Genomic DNA, 25,708 nt, shown 5'->3' on the forward strand with positions numbered 1-25,708 from the left:
CTCATCCTCTGTTATCCAACTGTTTTTGAACCTTCATTAAAATTTATAAAGTTTTTCAAAGAGGTTTTTCTGTTATCTCTTGCCAGAAAAATTTAGATAAGAATATATTAAATCAAATCTTTGTAGATGTCCAACATTTCTTTTCCAACCTTTCAAGCTGCTATGCTTTTATTCTCTTTCTTTCATAAATATGGATAATCAAGGAGTGGCTTCTACAAGGCTTCTAGTGCTAACTAGGCCAATTATAATACTAAGTAAGATACTTAATGTGTTCTGACACAAAATGTGCTTGGGGTTGCATATTCCAAGAGTTTAAGATGTTACTAAATAAATTATTATGAATCATTTTGAAAATATGAACACTCATAGCTGAGGAAATAGTTGAGTAAATAGTGGCTTACTTATGATATGGACGATTATACAGACTTTAAGAAATTAGAATTTAATTATGTCCCTGGAGATATGACTAGGTTATACTGTTAATTGGGGGGGAAAAGAACTAAAAATGTATTTTTTAAAATATTCAAACTAATACACACACACAATTCTGATGAACCAGAATTCCTAGAATTGATGAGCTTCCTTCATAAATGTGATGGCCTAAATGCAAGACACTGGCACTGTGCTAGATGCAAAGGCCCTACTGTTAATGAACTGAAAAACAGAAATCCAATAAGACCAAATATAGTAAACAACATAACCCAATTACATACAATATACTATAATGGAAAACAGAAAATAACCACCCAACCTTAGAAGGCCACACTGGGGTTAAACTGGCATATCAGTTTAAGTCATATTTCAAGAGCCTCATTTGTACACAAATCAATAGATAGTTGATAGTCTGACAAACTACCTACATTCAACATATTTCTCACACTGCTTTATTTTTCCAGTGACAAAAGTAATAGAAGTGGACATCAGATCAATATGTGGCCTGGGCACATCCACATACTTTCCCAAGCACACTAAGTGTGTTCATTCTTCCCTTGAACACATACTGACAAATTTTTATATGCAAGTGTTCTAGGGCTACAGTGGTGAACCAGACAAAGTCTCTGCTCAAATAAAACACTTTCTAGTAGTTGAGACAATAATAAACAAGTAAATAAATAATTAATTTCAGGTAATGATAAATACTGTGCAAGTTATGGCCAGGTATTTAGGTAGGATGGTCAGAGAAGGCCTCTTTCACCTAAACAGAAATCTAGAGCCATTTAGTCAAGAAAGTAAGTGTACAGGTCTTGCAAAGAAAACACTCAAATCAGTGAACTGTATGAAAACAGGCCACACAGGCCAGATCTGCTCACCCTGCTTTAGAGCACTGCTTCCAGTCACAATGGTACAAATCAAATAATGAAAATATTACACCAAAGTGGAGTAAACTGATAAGGTTTACTACTGGAGGTGAATGGCATGGACATTAGCTACCCTACACTGTGTCCCAAGGACTGCACTTATTCTAACATCTCCTTTCCTACACATTGTTTCCCATTGAGTTTACAATATTTCACTTATTATTTTATGTATTTATCACCAATTCAGACCTGAGCCCTTTGCCTAAAACTTTTCTAAAGAATATTAATGCATCAGTTTCTATCAATCTCATTTCCTGAGAATGTGTCTTCTGGGGGCTTCTAACCTACTCCAATCTGCTCTGGTTGCCCTCTGTCCCTGTCTTTTCATTGTCATCCTGAAGATTTCTTCACTTTCTCCTTTGTTAAATTTCCCATTTCTTGTAACCCATTTCTTTTACTTGGCTGACTTTCTCATTTTGATGGATTACATCCTACAATAGATTCCTAGAAAAGAGTACAAGGCAGGCAAAAAAACCCCACCTTACATGTCTTAAAACATCTTAATTTTATTCTTATACCTGATCAATAGTTTCGATGCATATGGAGTACTAAAGTTGAAATTATTTTCCTTCAAAATTTTGAAAGCGATGCTCCATTTTTCATTCAGTTTTCTAATGCTACCACTGAGAGGCCCAAAACCAATTGATTCCTGTTACTTTGTATACGACAAGTATTTTTTCCTCCCTGGAAGCATGAAAAACCTGTTTGGCCAATAATTTGAAATTTCACCACAATGTGTTTTTATTTGTGTGTATATTCATCCACTGTACTGAATATTCACACTCAGTAAGCCTTTCAACCAGGAACCTCAAGTTCAAGAAAATTCTCTTGAATCATTTTGTTGATGATTTCTTTCCTATTTTCTCTGTTGTTTCTTTTGGGACTATTACTTGAATACTGAAATTCCTGGACTGGTCCTGTAAGTTTCTTAACACTCCTCACTTCTATAATCTTTGTCTTTTTGCTCAACATTTTCAGAGATTTCTTTCAACGTTAATTTTCTAATACTTCTGATCTCTGTTATCAGAATTTTAATGTTGAAAGCCTCTCTTAAAAATCAGAATATTATTCTTTATGGTATCTCCTCCTTGTTTCATGGCTGTATTATTTTCTTATTTCCCTGAGGATGTTAATAATGGTTCTATTATTTTCCTCTGCAAAATTTTTGTTCTCTCCAAATTGCTTTATTATGTTTATTTTAATCTCCATCTTTTATATTTTAAGAGAGTTTCTTTAAATACCTAGTAATCTTTGATTAGCTGCTCATACTTAGGAGAAGGGGCCTCAAAGGCTGACTGGGAGCTTTGATACATGGAGTGATCTAGCTAAATTGTTTATTTAAGAAATCTCTGATGACTACATTTGTGTGTCTTTCTTTTTAGTCCAACTCCTCAAAATGATTAAGTAGTAGTAGTATAAGTTAAAATTTCCAAATCAACCTGCATAAATTATTCCTCTTTTTATTCTCCAACAAACTATTTCATAAAAATAATACAACCCTAAAACTTAGGAAGAACAAAATTGAAGGAAAAATGGAACAGGATTATGGAATAGAGCTTTTATAGAATTAAAACACTGCACATTTGTAAACCTAAGCTTTGTTTTATTTGTAAGTAAAGTCTCTAAAAACCAAACTCATCTAAAAACCAAACTCAGTAATGACTGCTGAAATTCTGTAATATATCCACCATTGTAGGTTCTTAATTCTCATTCTCTTATGAGATCACTTCATTCATTCAACAATATTTTTTCAGTAACTACTATATACTAGAAACTCATTCTTGGAACTGAAAATACAGCAATGAACAAATCAGACAAAATCTCCAACCATGGAAAATTCATTCTAGTTTTGGACAGAGAAAACAAAATAAATACAAAGGAGATAAGTACAGTGAATAAAAAAGAGAGTGTGCTAGTCATGTAATTTTTAATAAGGTAATTAAGGGAAGGCAAGGCCTATCTAAAAATTTCACTGATACATTATATTTTTACCCAGTTTAAAAGCTGTCACTTCAAAAAAACCAATTAAAAGCCTATGATAATAAATTTTAAACAGAAAAGGAAAATAAGAAGATCCTAATTTAAGACAGTAATTATAAACAAAAGCCATTTCTTCTGAGAGAGCTAAGACTACAAATATAGCATTGATGAAATTTTAAAAAGCCAGTGTGATGATACTCCCAACAAATGTTACTGTTAAATCTTACTTTCGGTAAAATACCAAAAGTGATATCCAAACATACACCACAATGCTCCAAAATCACTTAAAACCTTAATATCATTTAAAAATGACATAAGACTATTTTTCATTTTCTTTTATCTTTAATAAATGATACCGTACAGAACTTTTTAAACTGAATTTATTGGAATATAGAACTTTAAGACTGTAACATTTAAAGCCCTAAATTTAAAGCCTTAAAATACCTATGCTAGACCCAGTGAAAACCCCAGTCCTCAGATTAAGTACTAGGAAGGTATAGCTGATATCTTTTCTTTTTAATTTAATAGTAAATTCAATGAAAATTTACCTTGCCCAGAGCGGCTTTGGCGAGAGTCAACACTTGACTGTCTTCGATCCGGTGGTTCCTCGCTCCCTCCATCTGCATAAAAGTAGAAAAAGCATAAGCAAATAGATAAAAAACTGATGTAATATATTCTCTGATTCTGCCTGTATCTTTTCTTTTTTTAAAAATATATCTTTATTGATTTCAGAGAGAGGAAAGGAGAGGGAGGGAGAGAGATAGAAACATTAATGATGAGTCACTGATCGGCTGCCTCCTGCACACCCCCGACTGGGGATCAAGCCCGCAACCCGGGCATGTGCCCTGATCGGGAATCCAACTCCAATTGCCTGGATCCTAGGTCGACGTTCAACCACTGAGCCACGCCCGGCCGGGCTGCCTGTATCTTAAAATTACTATATTTATATCTATCATTTGTTTTCATTTCTTATCATTTCAATCATTAAAATACTTGAGGATATTTCCTATCCTCAAGGAACCTTTCCTAAACCAAAGGGTCTTATCCTTAGATTTTTTTGTGGGGATAGTTTCCTCTCCCCTCTTAAAGGGTGTTCTTTCGTTATCCATATACACTCTACTTTGCATACAGGGTGGGACACAAGTAGGATAACAGTTGTACATATGGAAAATAATACAAGAATTAATAAATAATAATACAAGAATAAACCCTGTTTCATGTATTCACAACTGTAAACCTACTTTTGCCCTACCCTGTATAAAGAAGCAATGTTATCAACTCTAAAGTTCATTCACAGAATTCCAGTTTAAAAGCCTGATTTAAAGCAATGTCTAAATTAATCACAGTTGCTTATCTGTCTAATGTATGTCAAATAATCCCCAGGGCTATATGTTTTACTATAATAAAAATTACATGTTTTATGAGAGATAAGAATATTATATAATATATGAAAGAGCAAAGTAAATCAGAATCAGAAAAACTCAGAAATGAGAACACAGAAAACAAGACAAAATTAAAAAATAAAACAAAAATCATTTCAGTAATGAAGACTGAACTGTAAGAAATGCAAGAGCAAATAAACATAAAAAATATTTTAAAAACAGAAGGTAAAAGAATGAAAATCTTTAACAAATTCTTATAAAAAGAAGAGATTAAAAAGCATTTGGAAGAAGGTGACAAATGTCGGACATAGGCAAAGATCCAGCATATGGATAAAAACAAGAGTACTTAAAGAAGAAAACTAAAGTGAGAAAAAGAACAAATTTAAAAACCAGAATTTAAGAAAGCTTTCCAGAGAGGAAAACCCACTGATTGAACAGGTACAGAAATAAAAAAGGAAAGACCTGACTGTCCAACTCAAGTGCGAACTTATCAAATCAGGGCTGAGATAATCATCAGAGAGCATTTGTTTTTTACCAGAATACTGAGTTAAATCCAGCAAATAATATAAAATAATACAGGGTGGAACAACTTTACAGTTGTGAGTATGTGAAGCACAGAGTTTATTCTTGTATTATTTCTTAATTACTGTATTATTTTCCATACGAACTATAAACCTACTTATGCCCCACCATGTATATTTGTAGTAAGTCTTTAACTCATGTTTGGTGTTATAATATAAAACAACATACCTTTAATACTGAGAAACATTGTTAATAGATCTCTCATTCCATTATTTCAAAGATTTATGAATAATGTGATAGGAGAATTACCATGTAGGATAGACAGCTTTCAACTCAGGTGTATTAAAGCACTAAAACATTCCTAGTAAAGAAATACCAACCATATAGAGAATATTCAGTACTTAATGATTTCCTATGAAGGAATTATTAAAGTTAAGGAAAGGCTAATAGGAAAGTGCCTAAACAATTCTAAGAAAAATGTTTTTTTTTTCCCTGTAAGTAGGGGATACTTTAAATGATTCATTCTTTTCAATTCAGAATCAAAATATTACAGTTGGAAAATAAACAACTTAAGTGACTTTGAATTTGGCAGCCCAACCCCATCTTTAGTGTTCTCAGCTAGAATAAATATTAGATTAGATTTCTGGGTTCAAATTTGGAAGTTGTCTTCAATCCTCCTTTAGGAACTTCAATATATGACCCTAACTGAAGGAGTGGGGAAGTATTAAAACTGAATGGAATACAAATACATATATATTAAAGGTTTACTATTCAGATATGAATAGCATATACTTAATGAAGAGTATACAAGAATTGTATGCACTTAATGCAACAAGGACAGACATGTTCTGGAGGACCATAAATGGAATTTAAAGAAAATGCAAAAGGAAGACCAGGAACATAAGCCAGATTTATTTATTAGCCAAGGGCCACTTATAAAGAGGTACATACACACAATGTTCCCTGGCTACATAAGCACTCTGATAACCAGAAAAAGATAAAAAGCAGCTCACCTGCTTAGGGTTAGAAAAGAGAAAAGAAACCATGATTTGTTCATTATCTATTCTCTGCTGGGTACAGTGACAGTAAGGTCTTTACAACATTATCTCATTCAATACTAATAACAATTCTATGTAACAAATATTAGGCCAATTTTAAACGTAAGATTCAGATTCGGAGAAGTAAAGTGACTTTCCCAAAATCACATCGCCAGTAAGTAGCAATCCTAAAATTAAAACTGTCTGGTTTCAAAATTCTGCATTCTTTTCAAGACTGTCCACTGCCCTCTATCATAATACCACCACCAACAAAAAAACACCATTAAGGTGGGGGTGGGGGGAACAGAAGGGAGGTGACAGCAAAAGCAGACAGACAGATTAAGAGGCTACTGAGAAAATCCAGTAGAAGGATGAACACTTGGGCTAAGTGAGTAGTGGAAGTGATCATATTCTGGGAATATTCTGAAGGTACAGTGGAGAGAATCTGTTGTCAGAAGAGAAGAAAAAAAAAACAAGCCAAGGGTATGCCAATATTTCGGGCCCAAATGATTGTTCTGCAATTTACTGAGACAGGAAAGACTGAGAGAATAGGTTTGTGGATGAGAAAAGTATTTGGAGCTCGGCTTTGGACATACTAAGTTTGAGGTGCCTTATACAAGCAGAGATGGACATACACATGTCATCAGTACGTAAGTCACACTTAAACTGTATGACATCCCAAGGAAAAAGAGTATAGATAAAAGACAAGCGGGAGGGGGAGGGGGAGGGGGAGAGGAAGGGGAGGGAGGGGGGAGGGGGAGGGGGAGGGGGAGGGGAAGGAGGGAGGGAGAGGGGGAGGGGAGGGGGAGGGGGGAGGGAAGGAGGGAGGAAGGGGGAGGGGAGGGGGAGAGGGGGAGGGAAGGAGGGAGGGAGAGGGGGAGGGGAGGGGGAGAGGGAGAGGGAAGGAGGGAGGGAGAGGGGGAGGGGAGGGGGAGAGGGAGAGGGAAGGAGGGAGGGAGAGAGAAGGAGGGAGGGGGAGAGGGAGAGGGAGAGGGAGAGGGAAGGAGGGAGGGAGGGAGGGAGGGAGGGAGGGAGGGAGGGAGGGAGGGAGGGAGGGAGGGAGGGAGAGGGAGAGGGAGGGGGAGGGAGAGAGAGAGAGAGAGAGAGAGAAGGGGTCAGAGGAGTAAGCTTTAGGGCTGAATCCAACATGTAGGGACTGGGGGTATGAGAATAACCAACAGACAATAAGAAGTAGTGGCCAGAGAACAGGAACAAAACTAAAGAGTACCGAAGTCAAGAAAAGAAAGGGTTTCATGGAATGAAAAAAATCAGATGTTGGCCTGGCCGGGCAAGGCTCAGCAGTTGAGTGGCAACCTAGAATCCAGGTGATCGGAGTTCGATTCCCGATCAGGGCACATGACCAGGTTGAGGGCTCGATCCCCAGATGGGGGCGTGCAAGAGGCAGCTGATCAATGACTCTCTCATCATTGATGTTTCTCTCTCTCTCTCCCTCTCCTTTCCTCTCTCTGAAATCAATTAAATTTTTTTTTAAAATCAGATGTTGATAGGTCAAGTTATATTAAGACTGAGAATTGATCATTAAATTTAGTCAATGTAGATGATTTAGCATGGTTCCTGTTTTGTAGTAGGAGTGAAACCTAATGGGATTAAGTTCAAGAGACATTAGAAAGAACTTCCGGAAAGGATCTTGTCTCCCCTAGACGTGGAAGACAACCCACTGGGATCCTGGATATTCTGGCTGCCATCTTATAAATACAAAGAAAATAAACCATAGGATAAAATTAACATTAAGAAAATTAGGGTAGAGAGATGGAAGATACCAAGGTCCTTGTAAACCAGAGGTCAGTAAACTAGTCCACAAGCCAAATCTGGCCTGACACCTATTTTTGGTGAGCCAGTGAGCTAAAAATGGATTTTACATTTTTAAATAACTAAAAAAAAGTTAAAAGAATATTTTATGACACCTAAAAATTATATGAAATTTAAATTTCAGCATCCATAAATAAAGTTTTATTAGCACACGGTCATGATCACTCCTTTATATACAGTGTATGGCTGCTTTTGCACTACAATGACAAAGTTCAGTAGTTGTGACTATATGGGCCTGAAAAGCCCTAAATATTTACTATCTGGCTCTTTTCAGAAAAATTTGCTTACCCCTAATATAAGCAATTCTGAGTCAAATTTTCTGTTACTTGCAACCATAAAATCCTAAATAATACATTCCCCTATACAAAGGCAGTACCAAATTACTTGATGATATTTAAAGAGGAAATGTATTATAAGGTCTCTATCAACTTATTTATACTGCTTTCCTTTCCCTAAAATGCACTTGACAATACCTCCAGTTGAAAATATAATAAAATTGTATTCAACATATATTAATGGTGCTGGGTACCTAGCACAGCTGAGTTGGACTTCATCTTTGAATTATTATTATTTATATGACCTTAGGAAAATTAAATTCTCTGAACCTCAGTATCCTTACCTATTAGTTGACATAGTAACACCCTATGGAGTTATGGTGAGAAAAAAATGTAGTAATGTACATAAAATTCAGCATGCCATCTGCCACTAAGTAAACATTAAATGATAACTGGAATCTTCATCTATCATCATCATGATGAACAACACCCTTTCACCAAAAGACTACTTAAATATCATTTCCTATCTTCTCTATAAAGACTTTCTGGATGCCTACCAGAAAGAATTAATTGTTCCCTCTTCTGTGCTTCCATAGCACATTATACATATCTGTTTTACAGTACTGCCACACTGTATAATAGTTAATTATTTATATAACTATTTCTGGATTGTAAAATGTTCAAAATGTGCCTTTGAAAGCCTTCTTCATCATATTTTCAGTGCCAACTTGGAGTCTGTTATGAAGTGGGTATTCTAAAAAAAAAAAAAAAATTGTTGACTTAATTTTGTCAAGGGCCAGCTGTAAAATCAATGCATTTATCAAATCAAATCAAATTCAAGAAAAAAACAATAAGCGGTATTGATGTGGTTTGAGACATAGTTTAAAGAATTCACTGTTTTCCTTTTCTTACCCAAATTATTACTATAAACAAAACATGAGCAGCATTATTCCAAAGCACTACGACCTCATCCTCCACATTAAGCTCAGTGATCTTTCTTTATCATTAAGAATTTTCATAGGTGTTGAATTAATCTGCATTAGTGAAAGAAGGGAATTCTGGATGCCTCAGAATTATTGATTTGGGAATTTCATTCGACTGATTATAACGTCATTAACCAAGACAGAGAACAGAAGATGAAGGATTGGGAAGAAAAAATAATATGCCACTTTAACCAAAGATTCAATTTAAAGTCTGATTTAATCTTAGCCCTTGTTTAGCACTTCATTAATTCTAGATCTAGAACTAGATGGAGGGAAATATGAATAGCCAGAAGTGAAATTATTTAATCCCTTGATTTTTTTCTGAAAACCAAATAAGTCACTCTCAAACAAGGGTTCTGTAATGATTCTCAATTCTCAGCCCAAATATTTATGCTTCACTTTTAAATTCATTATTATACTAGCGAGCTCCCTATTCATCTAGTTGTATGAAAATGGGAAAGGTCCATGTATAACAACTGCCTTTTTGAAATCTCTACTTGAATGTCTCAAATATACCCCAAACTCAAAACATCTGAAAATGAAATTCTAACCTTCCTCTCACCCCTTTAAACCTGAGACTATCAGAGCTCCCCACCTCAATGAATTCATCACCAAATATTACTGATTTTCCTTCCTCAAAGTGTCTCTTGAATCCAGCCACCTGTCCCCATCTCCAGCCTGCATCCATTCCTATATTACGCATTCTCTTCTAAATGTTTATCCACGAAGCAACTAATTATTTAGAAATGGAAATCTATCAGTTATCACATTTAATGTTTAAAATGTTTAAATGATCTCCCATCAGAATATATATAAAAATCTGAAACATGGTCTAAAAAGGTTCTACTTTTCCAGCTCATTTCTAATTAGACTTCCCTTTGTTTTCCTAATACTGGCTTTCTTTCAGTTGTTGACCTCTACCTTCAGGGTGTCTAGAACAGAAACCTGAGAAACAACTATTATATATCTGGAGAGTTAGGATAAAATGGTTTTCACCCAAAACACCTGCCTTCATATATGTGGATAAGTTCCAAAAGCACTAGTAATAGAGATCTTTTATTTTATGTTACATAGTCCACAATAAAATAAATCCTTATATTCATTCTTCTTACTCCCTGACAAGATAAAATAAATGCTACTAAGAGACTAAAATTAAATCTCCCCTTCACCACTTTACCCCCAAGAAAAGGCATGGCATCTTTCTATTTTGACTGATAAGTATGTTTAAATGTAAAGACACTCAATTAAAAACAAAAGTAACGAAAAGCCAAAAAGTCATATTATCTAAATATGCCTTAAATTTTTTTCAAATAAATTATACTTGTATTCTATAGGCCTAAATAATACTTTGTTACTGGTTTATATTTATATATAAATATGTTTTTTTAAAGTACTTAGCATAATAACATGCTCTTGTAATCACCTAATCTTTACTGTATTATGTGGTTGTGATAATGATGGTAATGAAAATAAAAGTTCAAGATCAAAATATTTTAAGGAAAAAATGCTATTAAAGCTAACAACATGACCTTGGTATACAAAATTCAAAAACTTATCATTAGTAAGATTCTTACTAGATTAGTACCATTTTGTATTTTTCTCCTAAGGAACTAGGAAACTTGAATACAACAATGACTAAGTGGTTGAATAATAGGAATCATTAAGATCAAGTAGAATATAAAAATATTTAATCAAAGAACACAGAAAACAGACTCGCATGTAAATAAAGAAACTTCGTATGTGAGAAAGTAGTAGTATTAAACACCGAAGAAAGGAAAGGCTATTCAAAAACAAGTTAGGAAAACTGCCTTTCTCCATATGAGAAAAATTATTAGACCCCCTTTTCACACCATTATCCCATTACAAAAAAAGTGAAAAAAGAAAAATCAAAATGTACAAAAATTTGAAAGAATAAAACTTTAACCATTTTAGGAAAATACAAACTATATTTGCAATCTCTCAAGAAAGATTTGTGAAACAACATAGGGCAAGAATAATAAATATGAATAAATTAAAATTTTAAACTTCATTCGGCAGGAGTTTAGAGTTTCAGTCTTATAACCAAAAGCAAACTTTTAAGACAGGACAGAGATGAGAGAAGATATCTGCAAGAAATGTCACAGACTAAGGATCAATCTAGAGCAGGGTCTACTAACTTATGCAAAAAAATTATAATTTTAGGCTTTGCAGATCCTATGTTCTCTGTTGCAACTACTCAACTCTACCACTGTAGTGCAAAAGCAGCCACAGACAATAGGTAACTAAATGAGTGTGGCTTTATTCCAATAAAACTTTACTTATGGACACAAACTTGAATTTCATATAATTTTCATTGTTGTGAAATTTTTTCTTCTTTATCTTTTTTCTGAATCATTTAAAATAAATGCAAAAACTACCCATAGTTCACAGGCTACACAAAAATATGTGACGAGTGGGATCTGACCCATGGACTATAGTTTGCTGAACCCTGTCTAGAACATAGAAAGACTACCACAAACCAGTAAGAAAAAGATAAATAATCCAAGAGAAACAAAGCATATGGGATATGAGGAGGCTAGTAACAAAAGAGGAAATCTAAAAGGCCAATAAACACACGAAAGGATATTCTGCCTCACTGGAAATTAAATCAGCATAATATGGGGGAAATGATGAAGTCTGACCATATGAATGTTGGCAAGGATATAGCAAGACAGGAACTCTCAAACACTTCTTAGAAGTGTGTAAATTTGTACAGTAACACAGGAAAGAAATTATCTAGTGAAAGTGAAAAGGCAAATAACCTATATCCTGGAAATTCCACTTCTAGATACAGACCCTAGAAAAACTCCTATATGTATGTAAGGATATTCAGTGCAGCATTTTTTATAATAACACAAAACAAACATTGAAATAAACTCAAATTTCTATTAGGAGAATAAGGATAAAAGAAAAGCACTCATAAAATTGAATACTGTACAATATATAAAAGAAATAAACCAAGTCCACAAACAGCAAGAGCAAAATAAGCAAGATGCAGAATGATACAGAGATAATGATACCACTTAATAAATTTTAAAACATACCCAATATTAAACTCAAAACTGTTCCTGGATACATTTATATTGAAAATTTTCGTCTCTGATAAAGCAGATTCAAACATCAATTGTTTTTTTACCAAATTCTAAATCTGTCTGTATGAGTCTGTATTACCTATGTCTGTGTGCATCTGTGTTAAGATATTATAGCAATGAGAATTAGTGAAAAAATATGCCATATTTTATTCTGAAAGTTATGGGGATTTACATTTATGAAAATTCATTCTTATAGCAAAATACAGAATGGACTAAAAGCACTGAGACCGAAGACATAGTAATTTAAGCGACAAAAGAAGAAATCCTAAAATAAGGAAGTGAGAATGGAAAAGAAAAAGAGAAGACAAAGTTAGGAAATACTGAGAAGTTTTAATGAACTGGACTTGATGCCTCATTAGACGTGGCAGCCATTTTGGGGAGCATGAAAAGCTTCATGTGTTTTCCAACTGTTTCCTGAATACACTTGCTATGGGCTTTTAAATAGCTCTTAGAACTGACAGCTACATTAGCGGATGATAATGGACCATCAGCTATAGCTAAGTGATAGGAAAAGGATTTTAGAAAACAAAATGTCAGTTAAAGCAATTTGGGAAGAGATGTAGCAGAAAGGTTTTCTCTGCTCTGCAGTTTCTGCCAGATTATATGCACGATGTGTGCTCCGGAGGGCTAACAGTACTGCTGAATACTACACCATCTTAATATTCAGTTACTGGAGGAAGAGATGATGAAAAAGTTCGGGACCACACAAGTACAAATCCTGGCTCCAACATTTACTGTATGACTTTGGACAAGTCGTTTAACTTTTTTTTCCCTCTGTCCCTGTTTCTTTATCTACTAAATAGATAAATACATTTATTCCATAAAGTTGTGAAAATTAAATGAGTATAATTACGTATGTATTTATGTATGTGTGTGTCTTTGTACACGCACAAAGTGTTTGCTATTATTATTCATTCATCAGTTATTAGGTAACCACTAAGTGCTGGGGCATCATACTATGTGCTGGAGAAGTAGAGATAAAAATTTTACGTTGTCTGCCCTCTTGCAGGACACAGCCATTACACTGTGATGGACATGTGAGCTAATGTGCTATCTCCAACCTAAGTAATTAACAATTCCTGAGATATTTCTCAATCTGTCTGAGCCTATCAACAATTTTAACGTCATTTAATCTTTCAACAATTGATAAAAATCCATGGAAAAGGTTTATGGTTATACAGAGAAAAACCTTTACTAATATACAAATCTATGGATTTGTCATTTTCTAAACTACATTTTCATTCTTATCTCTAAATTTCCCACTATTCTATTTCTTCTATCCTTCTAAAAGATTATAACCTAAAAGAATCATTCATACATAAATCTAATGCTAATCTAAAAGTCATAAATTCCCAAAACCTTCTCTCTAAATTTCCCCCCCCTATTCTAAGAATGTATTCATTTTTATTTCTTTTACTCTTAACCACACTGTTAATCTGAAAGATTCAAAAATAATACCCTTAGAAACTACCTGGATCTTAGAATTACAAAGACAATAATGGTTAAATGAATATTAACAAGAGAGTTTTTTTTACTGCTCAGTTGAAAAATAATTACTCTACAGCATAAAATCTCTTGATTTTATGCAGTAATAGATTATCATTTTCTTTAATAAATATTTATTGTCAAAAGTATCTCATACAACAATCATTCTCTCATCAACTTACTCTGTAATACTCTCCTTCAACAAAAGATATCTTAATTGTATCCAGCTCTATCGCAAATTTACAGTACTAATCCTTGCCAGCCATTTTGTTTTCAGCTTGTAACACTAGCAGCCAGCTGCCTTGAGCCTGACTCTATTAGCATATCGAATAATTTAGAAAATAAGCATAGAAATGGAATCTAAAGATATAGTTGGGTTTTATCTGACTATATCTGTACATTATATATTACTCTTTAAATATGCTTTATTTTGATGCTTCTCTACTTCCTTTCAATATAATTTATTTTCTTAATTTAAATGCTCATTTCTGCTCACAGTAATTTTTCCCTCCCCCAGATCCTGTAAATGAGGTTGACCTATTACTGTTTAAATATAAGAATTTTCAAATTTTAATAGAATGAACTACAAGTGTATTTTAAATATTTTCTGTAAAATGATAAAAGGGTTGGATACTGTAATTTACAACTATATTCCAGCAGACTATCTAGCTAAGTATGATAAATAAATAAAAGCTAGCATATACTCTTCTTACATCTCAAGAGTGTTTCTAATAGCTGGCAGACAGCAAACAATTCTCCACCTGTTCTGACTTGCAATAGGCTGCTGTTTGAATGTCAGTAGCAATGTGCCCTTACCAAGCATCACTGAAGTCTTAGATAACACGTTATCTAATGCAATTTTAATATGATGAGGAGGGATAGAGCCGAAGAGTTCTGATTAGTGTCCTGTTCTTCAGAACTCTTTTCCATCGCATCCTCCCCCTCCCCAACAAGTCCAACTCATCCATAATTAATAACTTCTGAAATTATATTATTCATTAACCCATTCTATCACTTAACATAAAACTCCTTTTAGGGTTCCCTTGCAGTTCATTTAATAATACTATTTAGAAAGCTTGTTAACTTAAGAGAATATAACACTCTCTTGAAGTAACAATAAGCAAAGGAAAAAAAAAGGCTAAAGGGGAAAAGATAACTTGCAAGAAAATAAAGTGCTCAAAGATGAGGATTGCTGAAGTGTTGTAACAACTTAATTTTCTCTTCCAAACCCCTCCCGTCTCCAAGGCATTTTTGTGTTTTTACTGTAATGCCAACTAACCATCCAGGCTGCTTGTAGAAGCCTCTGGTTAGAATGGATTTCAAGGCTGCTGTGTCTTTGAGGAACCAATCAGATGTCTTTGTTTCATCTGCAACATTCCATCAGAGTTATATAACATTTTAGATACATAAAACATTCTAATAATATAGCATATTTCAATCTATAGTTAGCAATCTATGGTCACTAAATCTGGCATAAAAATCCCATAATGATTCTTCTGTGTTATTCAATAAAAGCAAAGGAAAATAGTACACAAGAGAGGATCATTTTTTTCTCTTGTGGGAGAAGATAGAGTGGATTTACTCTGTCTAAAAGAAAGAGTTTTTGAAAATACAGAGTATAAGCAATTTGCAGACTACTAATGTTGATTCTTACTATTTCTATCTACAGTAAAGTGGGTGAGGTAACCCAACATAGTGGCAAACAGCCATACAGTTGTTCATTCTTATCACATACAGCATGTCAGTAGTACAGAATAAAACATTATAAATAGATTTTAAACTCAGGTTTAATCTTTTGCAAATTTTTTTTTAAGCACAGAAAAATTCAGTGAAGCATTTTAAATGCCTGGACAAATATTTTCTCAAACAAGAAAATCTGAACTTTAAATGTCATACCCCAATTTAACACCTATAATACTAAACAAAAAATAGTATGCCAGCAGCACTGTTACCTATATGATCAAAATACCTGCAGTATACTTGTACTGGAACCATACAAATATATATATTTCAGAGCTAATGCTGCATAACTTAAATATCATTGTTCTGTACTATTAATATAGAACTCAGATTTTAAAAAACATATTAATCTAGAACCTGTGAATCTAGTATTTTTCTTTTTACAACTCAAAAGCATCCCACATATGACGGTTACAAATCAGCACAGGATTTTAAAAGTGCCTGAATGCATAAAAAAGCTGAATCTGTTGGGTGTGGCTTAAGTAAACATATCTTGTCTCTACTGGACAGCTCTCCAGTAACATGCTGCCACTGAAACCCCAAATATATGAGTACATAAGTAAAGTGCTTTCCAGGAGGGGGTGGGAAACTAAACCTCCATGTTTTTTCTATACTTGATGTTCAATTGTTTCTTATACTGCACTTCTAAAATGATAGTGCCTTGAGTAAACCTGAGCACTGCTCAAGAAACCAAGGACAGAGAAATTTTACTTGTCCTACTTTCCCTATTTTATACTCACTGTCTACAACATGGCCGTTCTTACAAACATTTTGCTTTCATAAAAGAGGTAATCATTTAAATCATGACTATGTGCAATGCGAACTCACACTGCATTATAGTCATCAATAAAATATAAGTGCCAACTCGTGTTCATTCTACTTACTTGCCATCTCACCAGAGAATGCTCCAGTAATGTTCTCTACTATTATAAAATGAACACTATATGAAAAGAGACAATGGTAGGAGCTGCGACAAATGTGCAACAGAGAAAATATAAAATCTGTAAGACTTTTAAAAAAGTCTAGTATTAATAGGAAAAACCCTTCAAGTATATGCAAATGTGTGGTATGTACAGACATTACACATATTTAGTAGAAATAAAAAACTGTTCATAAGCTATCATGAATGCATTTATTAATTTACATGCAATTTACCTGAAACCTCTATGTATAGAGGCCATGCAGATCTCAGAACTATACATTTTCATTATTAAATGGCCATAATCAAATATTAAGACAGCTACGGATATCTGACATACTGAAGTATATCCAAGCTTTTAATCCCATTAAATAATTTTCTCTGCTACTCAGTATAGCAAACCCACCTTTGAGTCATATTGACGGTTATTTTTTTCCCATGCCCTGTACGTGCTGCACCATTTTGTTTGTCTTCTGGACAGTGGAGAAATCAGCAGAACAGCAGTGAAGGAGTGTACTGGAGTCAGCAGAGGCAGTGCCAGCCTCCTACTGCAGTCTGTATATTGAACGCACTCAAACCCACAGGTGCCTACGTAAAATCCTCCAGCTGCAGCCTGCAACTTAATGTTTCCTTCAGCAGCAGATCTTTATGCTAGTTTCACTTTGCTTTAACCCAATAAAATGGACAGGATGCACAACAGTGTGCCATCTTTTAAGAATGAATTTTACATAAAATACTTATACAGAAATTGTCTTTATTAAGAAGCTAAATATGAGTGACTTTTAAAATCAGAAGTATAATCAACAAATTATGAAGATTCAAAAGGATAATTACCAAAAGAGAAATTCATTTCTAACATTTTATAAATTCTAAAATGATTATTTAATTTTTTCAAGAAAGAGGAACAATAAAAACTAACATATGACATGTCTTATGTCTTCTTGCATAGCTTATGAAAGTAATTTTTTCAAGTAAGAGCATATCTTGTATATTTACCTCTTGTATATTTGCCTCTAACCATACCTTTTCATCAACAAATAATCCATTTATAAGAAGAAAATATAGAACTGATCTGTTAAAAGGCAAAGTGAATCTAAGTAAACCAATTTTCAGAAACTGACAGATGAAACAAGAAATAGAGATTCACAATCTTTTCACATAAACTTCAAACACACTCTTATCCTACCAGAATTATAGAATTTAAAAACTCTGAGAAATTTTAAAGAAGACAAGTCTAACTCTAATTTTTCAGATGAACAATTTAAGGACCACAGACGTTAAGGCTAACCTACCTTTCTCAAGGTCACATATATTTGGTCAGTAGCAAAATTTGATCTTCTCATTCTAAACTCACATTTTAACAAATAAATAAGAATTACTCAAACTCGTCCAAGATTAAACAGTAACTTGAATATTTCTGTAACTATTAAAAAACTAAGTTTGTGGTTAAAAACCTTTACAAAAAAGAAATCTCCAGGCCCAAATATTTTCACTGGTGAATTCTAGCACTACCAAACATTTAAAAAACACCAATTCTACACAGTCTCTTCCAGAAAAGAGAAAAGGAAACACTCAACTTATTTTATGAGGATGAAATTACTCTAATATCAAAGTAGACAAAATTGTTACAAAAAAAAACTACAGAGCAATATCCCTCATGAACATAGAAACAAAAATCCTCAACAAAGTATTAGCAAATCAAATTCAGTAGAATATGCACGCGCACTCGCGCGCGCGCACATACACACACACACACAATGACCAAGAGGGGTTTATCCTAGGAATGTTAAGTTAATTAAATATTTGGAAATCATTCAATGTAATCTATCATATTAATGGTTCAAAGAAGAAAAATCACATGATCATATCACTTGATGCAGAAAACGCATTTAACAAAATTCAACATCCATTCATGATAAAAACTAGAAATAGAGGAAAATTACCTCAACTTGATGAAAAAACATCTACAACCAACATCAGTCATCCTTAGTGGTCCAAGACTGAATGCTTTCCTAAGTTTGGGAACAAAGCAAGAATATCCACTCTCACCACTCTTAGCCACCATCTTACTAGAAGTACCAGTCAGTGCATACAGACTGAAAAGGAAGAAATAACATGGTGTCTACCCTCAGAAGACATCACTGTCCACTTAAAAAATTCAAAGAATCTACCAAAAACAAAGAAACCAAAAAAATTCTATAGAACTACATGAGTTTAGCAAGGTCACAGTACAAAGTCAAAAAACAATAACCAATCATATTTTTATATATATTTATATACTAGCAATAGACAATTAAAAAACAAGATTTTAAAAATCCTACCAACAATAGCTTTTTAAAAAGGAAATACTTAGAGGTATAAGTCTAACAAAACAAATACAATGTATGCTGGAGACTACAAAATGAAAATGCTGATGACAGACATCAAATAAGACCTACATAAATGGAAACACATATGTTCATACACAGAAAGACCCCACGTGGTAAAGATTTCAATTCTACTCCAATTGACCTATAGATTTAATGCAATTCCAATCAATATCTCAGAAGGGATTTTTTATAGATATAAACTTTAAAGTTTATATGGAAAGGCAAAGGATCTAAAATAGCTAAAACAAGTTTGAAAAAGAACAACAAAACTGCAGGAATTACACCACCCTATTTTAAGACTGACTAGAACGCTACCAGTACAAGACAGTGCGTGGGGTTTTGGCCAATAGATGAAAACAGATCAGTGGAACAGAAGAGATGATACAGAACAGATACAAACAAATGCAGCCAACTGGTGTGTTTTTAATTGATTTTAGAGAGAGGAAGGGAGAAAGAGAAAGAGAAAGACAGACAGAAACAGAGACAGAGACAGAGAGATCCGTTGCCTCCCACACGCACAGGGACTGTACTGGGAATCGTAAATGCAGCCTGGGTGTGTGCCCTGACTGGGAATTGAACCTGCCACACTTTGGTGCACAGGCTGACACTGCAACCAACTGAGCCACCTGGCCAGGGCTCAAGAGTTTTTTTGAATTTGTTGTTTTAAATACATAAACTTGGATTAATAATCAAAGACAGTTTTATCAAGGGAAAAACTTTACTAAAAAATCACTGTTTTAAATTTCAAGTAACTTGTACAAGTTGAGGATAGGGAGTAACTAAATAGAAGATGAAAATTACTTCCTTTAAATTGGAAAGAATTATATGGTCACAAAAGGGTTTGTGCTGACAGCATTAACCCTAAATAGCTTTCTCTGGCTTCCTTCTTCAGCAACACAGATGGAAACAGTAAACTATAAAAGCACCAAACTATGAAAGTAGACAATCATGGAAATGAATCTTTAGGGTGAAATGGTGAAATACCGCAGTGCAGTACTAAAAGGACTTAGGTTAAATTGTTCTGAAGTCCAGGGGAAGTATAATCCCAAAGCTCAAATAAAGGTAAATTAGAAAGGAACCCAGAAGAATGGAAATAAACCACGGAGTAAATAAATTACATTTGAAAGCAAAATTTAGTACAAAAGGTAATTTCTCTGGATAATTATTCATTCAATATATGATCATTTTGTACCTAATATGGGCGTGGAATAATGTAATGTCACATCGGCCAGTCTCTCTTGCCAGAAATTTCAGAACTAATTATTTCCTTCACTCTTTTCTTTTCCTAGCCACTCTAGTAACTAAATCCTTCCTATTTTACCTCAAAAATATCTTCCTTGTGTATCCTCTTTAGTCTTTTCATCTTTTCATCATCTCTTACAGTCTACTCACTGCAGTCCATTTTACATACTGATGTCAGAGCTATCTTCCTTAAAATGTTATTCATTTATAAAACAATATTACTGAGTACTTACTATGTGCCAGTCAGGCTGCTTACTATGTGCCATTCTGGTGCTAAGGATACAGGGGAAAAGAGACTGAACTTGTCACTAAACTTGTATTATAGTAGGAAAGACATAACAAAACAGAAAAACAAGATAAATAGTCACAATATAAGAGAGGGGACAAAATAAAAGGAGAAACATAAAAAAGGGGCTAAAGTTTTAAATTTGGTAGCCAGGAAAGACCTCAAGGAAGTGACTTCTAAATTAAATCCCCAATGAAGAAAGAAAGCTAACGTTCCAAATGGCACAAGCATAAAACTCCTAAAGCAGAAGGATGATGAGGCTGAGAAGAAGTGAACAAGTTACTCTTATGTGAAATGAAGTCAAAGGTAATCAGGAACAGCCCTGGCTGGGTGGTTCAGCTGGCTAGAACGCTGCGGAAGTCCTACAACTAGGGAATTAAAGAAGTCACATGGTGACTGGTAGGAGGGGCAGAGGCATGGAATGGGCTAGTCCCAAACACACATGCAGTAGTTTTTAATTAGGAGGGATATCTTGGCTGCAGAGACACCCCTGCTCTGAGGATCAAGGGGTCCCAGCCCCACACCAGACCCCTCAAGCCCATGGACACATACGAATGCTTCTTAAATTAAATACTAACTTGGTTTCCTAAAACAAAACAAAGCAAATTACTACACCTATGAGAAATCTTATCTTATTAATCTTAAAAATAAGCCATGAGCCAAAGTTAATATAAAGAACAAAATAGTCATCTAATTATTCATTAATGACTCAGAAAAAACTGTAATGATAAAAACACTAATGATGTCATTCCATAAATACAATTTCCCTTTTAAGACACAATTTATTCTTGTTTGAAATTCTTGCCTTGAAGTATGTTTGAAAAAACATACTGCTTCTCTATAAATAGGGTTCTTTCCATACAAAATACAAATCACTATTTTTATACCTACTCTAACTTACAACTACTCTAAATTATAAACATTATACAAGAAAAACCACAGAGGAAAATAAATACTAGAATAGACACCCCAAAATCCTTATTGGTATAATTAAATACCTGGTAAATCAAAGGAATTACAGTAGAACCTTGGCATGTATGGATTTAATATGATATCCCTAAAACAGTAGTTACTCAAAAGTCTAAAAGCACAAATTTGATGCCTACCTCTAATAAGGATAGTATGTGGAAATGAGTCACTATCTGGTACTCAGGTCAAAAGGACTATCCAGCATGCCCTGGCCGGTGTGGCTCAGTTGGCAGGAGCATCATCCTATACACCAAAAGGGTTTGATTCCTGGTCAGGGCACATAACTAGGTTGCAGGTTTGATCCCCGTTCCCAGTTAGGGCATGTGCAGGAGGCAACCGATCAATGTCTCTCTCTCACATTAATGTTTCTCTCGTTCTCTCACCGCGCCCTCTCCCCCCAAAAAATCAATGAAAATATCCTCGGGTGAGGATTAAAAAAAAAAGACTATCCAGCATCTGCATCTTAATATGACTTTATTAATTTCTACTAGGTATCTTTTATAAAGTAATTGTTGGGAAGTGAGAGAAAATGCTAGTACTGGCGTCAAAAGTGAACATCTAAAGGTATCTAAGAAAATCATGGTTCTAAGCTAGAAAACAAATTTTGGATAAGCCATTTCTTTAAATGTCAAATCTGGAGGCAGCTTGAATCTCTGATGTGTAAAAGTGACTAGTAAGGTGATGACAATTATTATTTGTCTTCTGCCAAATCAATTAGAATTTAGGAAGAACAATAACTAAATGCAACATAGTTTTCTGGATTGGATTCTGGAACAGAATGAGAACATTAATGGAAAAGCTAATGAAACCCAAATAAAGTCTAGAGTTTAGTTAGTAGTAATATACCAATGTTGTTTCTCAGTTTAAACAAATGTACCATAGAAATGTAAAATGTAATAATGGGAAAACTGGGTAAGGAGTATATAGGAATTTTCTGTGCTATCTTTGCAACTTTTCTGTAAATCTGTTATTAACCCAAAATGAAAAGCTTTTTTTAAAAAAGTAACTAGACAACACCTTGATTTGGTCATCAAAATCACTAATGAGGGACAGATGGACATTGTGTGCCTCTAGCTATAATACCCCAAGAAGAAAACAACATACATTTATGTAACATTCAGACCACAGATTATAACCTGAATCTAATCATTTAAAAAAATCAAAGAAACCCAAAATTAGGAACATTCTAGTTTTTTAAAAAAGAGAGCTTTCATTCTTCAAAAATGTGAAGAAACACTGATAGTATAAAGATGTGACAGGTGATGTAATACCTTATCCTGGATTGGACCTTGGAGAGGAAGGGAGGAACTTCTATAAAGGAAATTACTGGCAAAATTTAGAAAAAAACAGATGGCAGATTTGGTGAAAGTACTATAATGATGCTTAACTGACTGAGGTTGATAATTATATTGTGGTTATATAAAAGAATTTCCTTGTCCTTAAGAAATAAACACTGAGCCCAGCTGGGTGTGGTTCAGCGGTTGAGCATCAACCTAGGATCCAGGAGATCAAGGTTCAATTCCCAGTCAGGGCACATGCCGGGGTTATAGGCTCGATCCCCAGTCGGGGGCGTGTAGGAGGCAGCTGATCAATGACTCTCTCATCATTGATGCTTCTATCTCATTCTCTCCCTCTCCCTTCCTCTCTCTGAAATCAATACAGATATATTGAAAAAAAAAAAGAAATACATACAGAAAATTTTAGGATTAAAAGGGCATAATATATTTAACTTTCTCTCAAGTAATTTTTTTTTAAAGTGAGTGAGCGAGAGAGGATTGAGTGGGAAAGAGAGGAAGACAGTGTGTGTGTGTGTGTGTGTGTGTGTGTGTGTATAGAGAGAATGATAAAGCAAATGCAGTGAAAAGTAAATAATTTGTGAATCTGTGGAGATCTTTGTACTACTGTTTTACAACCTTTCAAGAAGCAGAAAATTATTTCTAAATTAAAAAAAAAATTTAAAGAAGCAAATGGAAGTTCTAGAATTGAAATATATAAAAACAAAAATTAAAAACTGAATATGGTTAAGAGTAGATTATATACCACTGAAGACTAAATTAATGAATTGTAAGATATATCAAAATAAAATACCCAGCATAAAGCACAGAGACAAAAGGATAGAAAGAGAGTTAAGAGACACAGATGATATGCATGTAGTCTATCAAATGTATAACTAGAATCCTAGAAAGAAAGAAGAGAGATAATTTTTAAAATTTAAAATTTGAAGAGAGAATGGACAACAGCTTTCTAAGACTGTGAATGACATCAAGCCACAGAGTCAAGAAATCCTACAAACATAAATAAATAGAAGACAAACAAGGATAGGTAAAAAGAAAACCACTCCTAGGCACATTAATGTAAACCTAAAAAACGAAAAACAAAGAGAAAAAAAATAGATTGCCTTTAAAGAGGCAGCAATTAGACTGACAGTTGACTTGTCACCAGAAATAATTTAAGAAGCCAGAAAACAATGAACAATATTTGAAAGAAAATAACTGCCAACCTAGAATTCTACTCCCAGCAAAAATATTCTGCAAAACATAAATGCATTGCCACAAGAAAATCCCAACTAAAGAAAATTATAAAGGGTGTTCTCCAGACAAAAAGGAAGGTTATTCCATCTAGAAAATGAGGGATACAGGAAGGAATGAAAATCAATGAAAAGGTCAATATTGGGTAAATCTAAATAATAGTGACCATAGAAAGCAACAATAAAAAGGTCTTATAGAGTTTAAGATATATATATAGGTGAAAAGAATCTAAGGTTCTTTCATTGTCCAAGAAGAGGGTAAAAGTACCAATTAATATCAAACTGATTGATATTTAAATCTTTAAGGTAACCACTAAAAGAATTATAATAGCATATAATTTCCAAGTCAATAGGGGTAAATAGAGAATAATGAAAAATGTTTTGATCAATCAAAAATAAAGCATGAAAGAAGAGAGAGAGAAAAACATAGAGCAGGCAGGACAAGAAGAAAGCACATAGTAACATGTTATATTTAAATCCAAATATATCATTGGTGGAATTAGTACCAACATTATCCTTAAGAAAAAAAACTTGTCTGAATGAATGAAAAAAAAAAAACCTCAACCATATGCTATTAACAGTATAACATATATAAATGTTTCAAGTAAAAGAATGGAACAAATCATACCTTGCAAAAACTAATTAAAAGAAAACTGGGATAGCTATCCTAATATTAGGCAAAATCAACTTTCAAACAAAAGGCAATATTAGAAATAAAAAGGGACACTTCATTATGGTAAAATAGTCATTTCAACAGGAAGATACAGCAATTCTAAATTTCAATGGCTCTAATAAGACAGTTTCCATACACATAAAGCAAAAACTGTCAGGAACGAGGAGAAACAGTTCCACAATTATAGTGTGAGATTTAATCACACCTTTCTCAGTAATGTTTTAAAATATTCATACACACACACACACACACACACACACACACATATATATGTGTTTTTTGGGGGTTTTTTCCCCCCATTGCTTTTCAGAGAGCATGGAAGGGAGAGAAAGTCAGAGGGAAACATCGATGTGAGAGAGAGACACCACTTGCTTGCCTCCAGCATGAGCCCTGACCTGGGCCAGGGATCAAGCCTGCAACTGAGGTACATGCCCTTGGCTGGAAGTGAACCCAGGACCCTTCAGTTTGCAGGCTGATGCTCTAACCACTGAGCCAAATTGGTTAGGGCACAATAAATAATTTTTAAAAATTAAGTAAGCATATAAGTGAGGATATAAAATATTAATCAAATTGACCTATACTGCGCCCAATAATTGCAGAATCCACATTATTTTCAGGTGCATCCAGAACATTCACCAAATTTGATCATATGCTGAGCTATAAGGCAAATCTAAAAAAAAAAAAAATCAAGAAAATAAAATAATATAGGATAGGTTCTCTGATAACAGTACAATCAAGCTATGTTAATAACAAGATAACCAGGAATAGTGTGGTGAAGGCCAGAGCGGGGGGTGGGTGCAGGGGAGAAGGGGCCAACGGGGAAAAAAGTGGACATCTATAATACTTTCAACAATAAAGATAAATAGGAAAAAAAAAAAAGACAACCAGGAAATCAACTGTTTAGAAATGAACAATTATACTTTAAATATCTATGGGTCAAGAAGAAATCACAAGGGGAGTTAAAAAACATTTTGATGTGAATGATAATGAATATACTACCAATGTAAATTTGTAAAATGCA

At 34.1% G+C, this 25,708-nt stretch overlaps 1 protein-coding gene across 10 annotated transcripts in view; it reads right to left on the bottom strand.

The window, feature by feature from the left end:
* TANC2 (tetratricopeptide repeat, ankyrin repeat and coiled-coil containing 2) overlaps window positions 1-25,708 on the bottom strand; it is a 203,582-nt gene that overhangs the window by 153,687 nt on the left and 24,187 nt on the right. For all 10 annotated transcript variants that reach the window (XM_081162722.1, XM_081162731.1, XM_081162730.1 and 7 more), the window contains exon 3: window positions 3,887-3,958. In XM_081162722.1, coding sequence (XP_081018848.1) covers window positions 3,887-3,958 — 72 coding nt within the window. The remainder of the gene's footprint in view (window positions 1-3,886; window positions 3,959-25,708) is intronic.

This window comes from Miniopterus schreibersii (genome assembly GCF_964146895.1).
Source record: "Miniopterus schreibersii genome assembly, chromosome: 16".
NCBI lineage: Eukaryota > Metazoa > Chordata > Mammalia > Chiroptera > Miniopteridae > Miniopterus > Miniopterus schreibersii.